The 9,649-nt window shown below is 38.5% G+C and overlaps 1 protein-coding gene across 1 annotated transcript in view; it reads left to right on the plus strand.

The window, feature by feature from the left end:
* ATP6V1B2 (ATPase H+ transporting V1 subunit B2) overlaps positions 1–9,396 on the plus strand; it is a gene marked incomplete at its 5' end in the record, with an annotated part of 20,503 nt that extends 11,107 nt beyond the window's left edge. Inside the window, 11 exons of the mRNA XM_006023038.1 lie at positions 1,353–1,446; positions 1,551–1,628; positions 3,389–3,528; positions 3,966–4,067; positions 4,752–4,849; positions 5,152–5,275; positions 5,967–6,117; positions 7,112–7,194; positions 7,857–7,961; positions 8,887–9,016; positions 9,146–9,396. Coding sequence (XP_006023100.1) covers positions 1,353–1,446; positions 1,551–1,628; positions 3,389–3,528; positions 3,966–4,067; positions 4,752–4,849; positions 5,152–5,275; positions 5,967–6,117; positions 7,112–7,194; positions 7,857–7,961; positions 8,887–9,016; positions 9,146–9,288 — 1,248 coding nt within the window. The remainder of the gene's footprint in view (positions 1–1,352; positions 1,447–1,550; positions 1,629–3,388; positions 3,529–3,965; positions 4,068–4,751; positions 4,850–5,151; positions 5,276–5,966; positions 6,118–7,111; positions 7,195–7,856; positions 7,962–8,886; positions 9,017–9,145) is intronic.
* Between the last annotated feature and the right edge of the window lie 253 nt (positions 9,397–9,649).

The raw sequence follows: 9,649 nt of genomic DNA on the forward strand, positions 1-9,649 counted from the left end.
TCCAGGTGTTTTGTAACCTGGTCATAAAAAGAGACTAGATTAGTCAGGCATGATCTACCTGCTACGAATCCGTGCTGGTTTCCCCTCAGCATAATTTTCCTGCCGGGCTCTCGCAAATGTGAGCCTTGATAATTTTTTCAAAGACTTTGCCTAGGATGGAGGTGAGACTGACTGGCCTATAGTTGCCTGGGTCCTCCTTCCTCCCCTTCTTGAAAATGGGGACCACATTGGCCCTTTTCCAGTCCTCCGGGACCTGGCCCATGTGCCACGAGCGTTCAAATATTCCCGCCAGTGGCTGCGCAATGACATCAGCCAGTGCCTTCAGTACCCTCGGATGGAGCTCATCCGGGCCTGCCGACTTAAATGCATCCAGTTCCTCCAAGTGCCTCTGCACCATCTCAGGGTCTACGCATGGCAGTCTGGCGCCCTGTTGCTGCCTCTCTACAATCCCAGTGAGAGCCTTGTCTTGCCCCTCGCTTAGGAACACTGAGGCAAAGAACTCGTTGAGGAGTTCAGCCTTGTCCCCGCTGTCCGTCACCAATTGTTTATGCCCATTTAGTAGGGGTCCTATTCCACCCTGGGCCTTCCTTCTACTCCCTATATATCTAAAAAACAATTTTTTGTTATCCTTAAGAGTGCATCAGGAGCTCGGTAAACAACTGTTCACTAGGGCAGCCCTGGGGAAGACCAGGGCCAATGGATACAAACTCCTGGAAGGCCACTTCATGCTTAATACCCTGACTGAAGGAGTTTTTCTGGGTATCCAGACTGTGGAATAAACTCCCTTCAGAGGTGGTGCAGTTACCTACCCTAGAGGTTTTCAAGAGGAGACTGGACAGTCACCTCACTGGGGTCACTTGACCCAAGTTGTCTTCCTGCCTAAAGCGGGGGCTGGACCCAATGATCTATGAGGTCCCCTCCAGCCCCTAACAATCTATAAATCTGTTTCTGAGCTGTTGCATGTCTGTGATGCACCTGTGCATTTTTTTTAAAATTATAAGCAAAAATCAGAGTTAACACTGACTTTATGCAGGTGAAGAGGATTATTGTGCAGGTAGAAAATATTCTCAAACATTAAAGGAATAATGCCTCATAGCTAACAAGGCCAGTCACCAACTTTTTACAAGTTTTGGTTAAAACACCTCTGTTTACAATGCTGCTTTTTTAATATACCCATACTAGTGAGCAGATTCCAAATGGTCTTGGTAGTAGGTGCTAGATTACACGCACTGAGTAAAAATTATTGCTTGCTGTGTAGTGCCATCCCATTTTGTTATAACTATGCCTAATGGTTATATTAACCTGCACTATGCAGAACACTAATTTCCATCCCACTTCTTCTTGCTTTGCAGGTATTTGAAGGAACTTCAGGTATTGACGCTAAGAAAACATCTTGTGAGTTTACTGGAGATATTCTCCGAACCCCAGTATCTGAAGATATGCTCGGTATGTACTGAGTCTTGATTTGATGGCTAATACAGAGAAGGAAATGGGTAGAAGAACAACCAGGTAGTAGCTGTACTCTTCATATAATCTTGTTATCCTCACAGGTCGTGTATTTAATGGATCAGGAAAACCTATTGACAGAGGCCCCATGGTCTTGGCTGAAGACTACCTTGACATCATGGGTATTCCTTTCTTTTTCTTCTGGTAGATAGTCGTGCTGCTTTTGAAATTATTGTGCAGCAGTGGGTTCCATTCAGCTGTAAGAATGCTATGTGGTAATAGAGGTTTCCTGAAAAACATTGAGTACTTGTACTGAGTAAATTACCTGGTAGGCTAAAAAGTACAATCAAAGTGGTGGTAACTGGTATAACTGAGCAAGTAAAACAAAACTGACTTGCACTTTGCCTCCTCCCCAACAAGAACGTTTCAGAATCAATGTGCCAAAGCAGGGAGAAGATAAGAAGGAGGCCTCTGGAGCTGCACTGTTCTGAGCTGAGCGGGCTTTAGTTTCTTTTTTTTTTTTTTTTTTTTTTTTTTTTTTTTTTTTTTTTTTTTTTTTTTTTTTTTTTTTTTTTTTTTTTTTTTTTTTTTTTTTTTTTTTTTTTTTTTTTTTTTTTTTTTTTTTTTTTTTTTTTTTTTTTTTTTTTTTTTTTTTTTTTTTTTTTTTTTTTTTTTTTTTTTTTTTTTTTTTTTTTTTTTTTTTTTTTTTTTTTTTTTTTTTTTTTTTTTTTTTTTTTTTTTTTTTTTTTTTTTTTTTTTTTTTTTTTTTTTTTTTTTTTTTTTTTTTTTTTTTTTTTTTTTTTTTTTTTTTTTTTTTTTTTTTTTTTTTTTTTTTTTTTTTTTTTTTTTTTTTTTTTTTTTTTTTTTTTTTTTTTTTTTTTTTTTTTTTTTTTTTTTTTTTTTTTTTTTTTTTTTTTTTTTTTTTTTTTTTTTTTTTTTTTTTTTTTTTTTTTTTTTTTTTTTTTTTTTTTTTTTTTTTTTTTTTTTTTTTTTTTTTTTTTTTTTTTTTTTTTTTTTTTTTTTTTTTTTTTTTTTTTTTTTTTTTTTTTTTTTTTTTTTTTTTTTTTTTTTTTTTTTTTTTTTTTTTTTTTTTTTTTTTTTTTTTTTTTTTTTTTTTTTTTTTTTTTTTTTTTTTTTTTTTTTTTTTTTTTTTTTTTTTTTTTTTTTTTTTTTTTTTTTTTTTTTTTTTTTTTTTTTTTTTTTTTTTTTTTTTTTTTTTTTTTTTTTTTTTTTTTTTTTTTTTTTTTTTTTTTTTTTTTTTTTTTTTTTTTTTTTTTTTTTTTTTTTTTTTTTTTTTTTTTTTTTTTTTTTTTTTTTTTTTTTTTTTTTAATAGAGAATTCTGGTTCACACACCATGTGCTTTGGACCCATTGCTGGTAGAAGGAAGAGGCCTGATTTGATTTATTTGACTTCCTTTCCATTCTGTTTACTACACAAGGAACAGTAATTCATCTCCAGAGGTGTCTGCAAATAACATAAAATGGGAGAATAAAGGATTAAGCTTCCATCAACTCTCCAGGAAGACCTTTTTTTTTTTTTTTTTTTTTTCTAGAAAGTCAAGATGAGACAACAGGGCGCACAGTCCTGGCCTGTTTCTTTCCTGCAGTCTACTTGGCAGCTTTTATTAAAGAGAGTGCTTTGATAATAGTGTTGTCTAAATTATAAAAAGATTGTTACTTTTCCCCCTAAAGATACTAGACTGTTAACTTACTTTTAAAGAATAGGATGATATTGTCTTATCTTTATTGTCCATCTGTGCAGTTATCAATGCCAAATAGATATTAATCTTGTGAATAAGAGATTTCTCAACCAAAAAAAATTTGGTGGTTCTAAAATGCATTGGTTTGAGGGTTTTTTTTAACCTTTTAATCTTCCTGTGAAGCCTTGCTGATCCATCTTTTGATCAATTCATATTAACGTGGTTTCTCTGTGGAAATAATAGGTCAACCAATCAATCCCCAGTGTCGAATCTACCCGGAAGAGATGATTCAGACTGGCATTTCTGCTATAGATGGCATGAACAGTATTGCCAGAGGACAGAAAATTCCCATATTCTCTGCTGCAGGCTTGCCCCATAATGAGGTGGGTGCTTTAATAGAGAGCTTTGTGATGGAAAAAGTAGCTGCTGAAGCCTCTGGTTCAGGGCAGTATTATGAGCTACATTATGCAGTGATGGTCTTGGCCTTCCCCTCCACATCGCAGTGCTCTTTTTAATATATTTTAGATATTTTATATGGACACAAAATAAAATAAGTGCAAACTTGGACTTCAGTAAACCCCAGCGCTCAAGATACCACATCACAAATGGATTTAATTAGGCCAGATAAAGTGCTGCAGTGTAAATCTTCAAATACCCTTTGGTCTCTTGGCCTCGGTGGCAGAGATTTGGAAGGCAACAAACCGTATTTACCCCTGTCAAAAATAAAAGCAACTTGACGATTGTTTTGTGCCACTGCATCATAGAAAACGCAGAAGACGCAATTTAGTGCAGAGGGATTATATCTTTCTTTCCTCCTCAGATTGCAGCTCAGATATGTCGCCAGGCTGGTTTGGTGAAGAAATCCAAAGATGTGATGGACTACAGTGAAGATAACTTTGCTATTGTGTTTGCTGCTATGGGTGTAAGTGGCATGAATTTCAGGTACAACATGGAAAGGCAGCTGTACTAACTGGTTCCTTTTGTAACTAGGGCATGGGAGCAAACTTTTAATGGTCGCAAGTACTGTACTTTTTTAGCATGGCTCGAAGATGCTCAGATTCCAACTGCTACCAGAATTGCAGAGGAGCATTTGGGGTAGAAAGCTTTTTCTGTTGAACTTCCTCCTGGGAAGTATACAACCTCAAACACCTGTCCTTTGTGGGATGTGTCTTTCTCTTACTTTCACATGTGGTGAAACCCAGTCATTTTGATCTTTTTCAAGCTATTCCTGAGACACACAAATTAGTGTTGTTTCACCCTGTAACAGGGTGAAGGCACGTGCCCAATTTTCTGGAATTGCACAATGCATCTCTGAGCCTGAATATTATGTTTCATCGCCTGGGTAGAGATCATGAGAACAGGACAAGACTTGATGTATAGCAACTCTGCCAAGTTGAATTATGAATCGGGACCTGGTAGGGTACTCTTCAGCTGTGGCTAGACTGTTGAAGATCTTTTGTTACAGCTGAACTGAAAGCAGAAGTAGTTGGTATTTGGCATTCTTAGTCCACAAGGGAAATAAAACTTAAGGGTAGATTAGAGTGTATGCAAGTCATGATGCTGTCTTCCTGTTTTTGTAAGTTACCAAACTTAATATTGTTTTTAGGTAAACATGGAAACAGCTCGATTCTTCAAATCAGACTTTGAGGAAAATGGGTCCATGGACAACGTGTGTCTCTTCCTGAATTTGGCCAATGATCCAACGTAAGTAGGTAAAATGCTGTCTCCAGCAGGGGTGAGGACAAGTGGTGTACTGAAGAGAGGGATTCTGACCTTGACAAGCTTTTGAAACAGCAAGTTCTGAAAAACATTTTTTTTTTTGGTTTGTCAAATGTCAGTGGCTATGGAGCTGGGTATTGAATGCTTGCTTTACAGTTGGTAAGTTAGTTAGGTTTTACAGGGTTTCTAAACTGCTTCTCTATCTTGAATTGTGCTGTTCATGGTCAGATACAATCTCCAAATATCCAGCAGAATGCCTATAACTTGCTGTTTCTGGTTTTTTGCAGCATCGAGCGTATTATCACACCTCGTCTAGCCCTGACCACAGCAGAGTTCCTGGCATACCAGTGTGAGAAGCACGTATTGGTCATTCTGACAGACATGAGCTCCTATGCTGAAGCCCTGCGAGAGGTACTTGTTCCTGTGTACTAGATAGGTGTGTCATTGTATGTTCAGTGTTTCTCAAAGGGTGAGAGATTCCAACTTGACAAATCTCTTAACTGCTCACACCTTTCCTGTAAAGGATACAGTAGTGTAGAAAGATCCTGTCTAAGTTTTTCTGATTTAAGGAAGAGGCAGCGTTCGAATTTTGGACATAACCAAACAGCTGTAATTGGGAAAGTTAACCAAGTATGCCGAAGTCTCACTTAATGCATGCAGTTGCTTCTGGCTTGTGCTGGAGATGATATGGGTTTTTTGGGTTTTTTTTTTTTTAAGACTTGCTGATGTTTGCAAGCAAACGTCTTTCCATGTCCTGTACACTTCTGCCTGGGCACAGCTCTGGCCAGTCTCTGGAAAAGTACTGCAAAAAGATCTTGTGTATATATATGAATGTCAAACTAGTTGGCAGAAGAGACCTGATTCTCAAGTTTCTTGTTCATGTCTTCTCTTGTCAGTGTTATAAGATCTGGCTTTGAGGCAAGTCCTTCCCTATGCCTGGTTTGTGGTGGTGCTATAGTTTTTTTGAAGAATTTGAGTAGCTATATTTTTGGCACCACCAAATGGCAGATACTTTTGATCATGGGAAATTGCAGCTTTGTGCAAGCTGTGCCTGACAAGTTTGGTCATGTGCTTGATTCAATTTTGCCTGGATTGTCTGCAGGTGTCCGCAGCTAGAGAGGAAGTACCTGGTCGCCGTGGCTTCCCAGGTTACATGTACACTGACTTGGCCACCATATATGAGCGTGCTGGGCGTGTGGAAGGCAGGAATGGCTCCATTACTCAAATTCCTATCCTTACCATGCCTAATGATGGTGAGTCCACAGACTGCTTTGCACGTACAGGCGTGTAGTATAAGTTGTCACATGGCTCTCACACTTGGACATGTTAGTTGTGTGTGCATGCCATGGGAGGATACCCAGCTGGCTGACAAAACTATGTGAAGGTCGAAAGTACCTGTTGTGACTTCCTGTTGTTGGCTTCTCCCCCAGTGGGGCTGGAGATTTATTTAGATGCTCCAAAAAGTCATCCTCTCCCAAGTAAAGATTTGCATCCTGACTACTGGTGCAGAAGAGAAGTTAAACCATAATATATATCCTTTCTCACATGTGCTGATAGATGTACAAAAAGAGTTTTCAGTAGCTGATGGTCTCGGTTATGACCAAAGGCAAATTCCAGCTAGTGCAGGAAATCTATTCCAAAAAGTTTGAGGTGCTCTAGATATTTGGAAGATGCTGGGGATGTTGTCCCTGAATGAGCTGCATCTCTCTGGAGCAACAGAAATCCACTTTATTAACATGCATGCCAAATGCTTTACAAAGCTCTACATACCACTTAAGAGTGAGAATAATTGTACCTCATTTCAAACAGTGAATGAGGCACAGAGAGGTGACTTCACCACCTAAACTTTTCCCTGATAAAACGACTGGATGTTCAGCCAGTTGGGTAACTAGCCAATCTCAAGAAGGCTTCCACAACAGCCTTCTTGCTGTGAATGGTTTTTTAAATGTCCTCTTCTGGTTAATGGAAGAAAACCTTCTTGGATACCTTATTCAGGTCCTCTTGGTTTGTTTTACCTACAACAGGAGCAGCTCAATGTATTGCTCTGTTTTGTAGCTCTCTGACCTTATCAAAGCATGAGATTCCACTCTAACTTCAAGGCATGTTAAATGTCACAATTGCAGATTATCATGGTATCTGGAATGTGCTGCTTCATCGTTTGAAAAGCCTGACGTGTCCCTGCTGCTTTGGTTTGAATGGGTATAAAAAAGTGGAGTCAGAAAACTAAATACCCACTTTCCCTTTCAGATATTACTCATCCTATTCCTGACTTGACTGGATACATTACTGAGGGACAGATTTACGTGGACAGGCAGCTGCACAACAGACAGGTATTTCACCATTGAGTATTTTGATCCATCTTACTTTTCAGAACTTTAAATCTTAGCCTATGTTTTCTGGCAGCTGCTTGTATAATGGTTCTGAGCTAAATGTGGAACACCTGTAATAGTAGCCAAGTCGAGGACTTTGAGGGGGTGGAAAGCCTTGTATTAAAGACCAAGTCTAAAGAGTGCCCTCTTAAGTCGGTTAAAATGGCCAGAACTTGTGAGTATAAGGTATCTGTGTTTTATCTTGGCTGTAAGGTAAACTTGGCAAGAAAACGGATACCAAAGAGATCTCTTCCACCCCCCGGTTATACAACACTTGAATCCCGATGAACACTGCTGGTACAATGCTCTTGGATTTATTTTATTTTATTTTATTTATTTTTATTTTTTTGTGAGATGCTGTTGCCTAAGCTAGGAACACTGCTTTAATCTCTGTCTCTTCCGTCATGCCCAGGTATTAAAATTTTAATCACTTGGCTTTCTGGACTGAACTATAAATACTACCTGCTTTGTCAGTTTCCCATACTGTTAAGAGTTTTAGGGCTTTCTGGGTATTAAGAGTGCCTAAAAGTTAAAGATGTGTTCAGTAATGAAGACCTTCCAAATGTGTTTTTTGTTTTGTTTTTGTTTCTTTAAGTGCTTCTAACTTCTTGTCTTCCCTCCAGATTTACCCACCCATCAATGTGTTGCCCTCCTTATCTCGACTGATGAAGTCTGCTATTGGAGAAGGCATGACCAGGAAAGATCATGCAGATGTGTCCAACCAGCTGGTATGTGTGATTTATTGTTTAACTAGAGTAGTTTGAGAACATATGCCTTTGCTTTCATCTGACATCCTGAAAATGAGCGTATATGATCAGCAACTTTAAATCCAAAGCAGTTTGACCCACAAACTTGAGTAGGCTCTAGTCTGTAGTGCTGTTGAATGCCATTTGCTTTTGCTGACAGTACAAGACCTCCTTATAATAAGGGAGGGTGGGTAGGTGGGTGTGTGTGGACTAGTAGTTCTCAACCATTTTAGGCTCAAGGCACCCTTTGGAAAATGCCAACTCCTAGTTTTCACTCTTTTGAGCCTGGAAAAACAATAGAGCAACACTACATTGCAACACTATGAATTCTTATTTGAAATCATTGGACACTTATACACACACTTTTTTTTTGTCCCGCGATGTGCCAGAGATCCGCTGCTTCAGAGCAGACTCAATCGAACATGTTTACTTGTGAATCACGTTTATGCACCTAACAGTGCTAATATTGTGTGGCATCCCACAGCACCCCTGAAAGGAACTCAAGGTTGAGAAACACTGGTGTAGACCATTGGTTCACCAGCAGTGCATTGAAGAATATTTATTTTTTTTAGGCTCACTGCAACAAATGCTATTTGCTTACCGTGCCATGCCACTCTGTTCATAGGGTGTTTTTTTCTTTTGGTTTTTTGGGGGGAGTTTTCCCTGCAAAATGTCTAGAATTCTCCAGCAGTTGCTTTGTAAGCAACAGTCCAACATAAGTTTCCTCTTATTGTAGTCCAAATACCACTGCATTAAGGATTTTGTACTTCAGCTATCACTGTCGATGCTGTACTGTTTTTTTTGCTTTCGCATCAAATGCATTGGCACTGCCAGGAGTCTTATGCTCTGAGCATTGTCATGGTTGACACTTGCTCTCTGCTTTCTATTTTTTTTTTCCCCCTACTAGTATGCTTGCTATGCTATTGGAAAGGATGTGCAAGCAATGAAGGCTGTAGTTGGTGAGGAAGCTCTTACTTCAGATGATCTTCTCTATCTGGAGTTTCTGCAGAAGTTTGAAAAGAACTTTATTGCTCAGGGTAAGTGTAACATTTCAAGTGTTCGGTGGTGATCTACTTACATTTGTCCTAACACCACGAGAACGCACGTCTTATTTGGCCATTTACTTAAAATGGCAAAGTGTGATCAGTCTGCTGTTACCTCTTCAGGTCCTTATGAAAATCGCACTGTTTACGAGACTTTAGACATTGGCTGGCAGCTGCTGCGTATTTTCCCCAAGGAGATGCTGAAGAGGATCCCGCAGACTACCCTGACTGAGTTCTACCCTCGAGACTCGACTGCGAAGCACTAGCTGCGACTTCATCTCTTGCTCCGTACTCTGTGAAATGCTGTTCGTTTTCTTCATGTGTTGGTATTTACTTGTCACCCCATCATTAAAACCAGAAAAAGTGACACCTGTGCCAGTGTTCCTGATGTTTTAAGCTGATATCAGAGTTTAAAATATCTCTTTCCAAAGGCTGGATCTTCAGGGGTTTAGTAAAATGCCTGCAGGGAGAAGCTTCAAGGTCACTTGTCTATACAGATGTGTGTAGTTAAGGTACTACTCCTACCTGGCATACTTAGGTTTTTGGTGAGCTGACTTCCTTTAAACCCTGTCAAGAGAAATTTACCAGAAGCTTCAATTCCTTTGGTCTCAGACCAGGAACACCCCC

Source organism: Alligator sinensis, unplaced genomic scaffold, assembly GCF_000455745.1.
Source record: "Alligator sinensis unplaced genomic scaffold, ASM45574v1 scaffold98_1, whole genome shotgun sequence".
NCBI lineage: Eukaryota > Metazoa > Chordata > Crocodylia > Alligatoridae > Alligator > Alligator sinensis.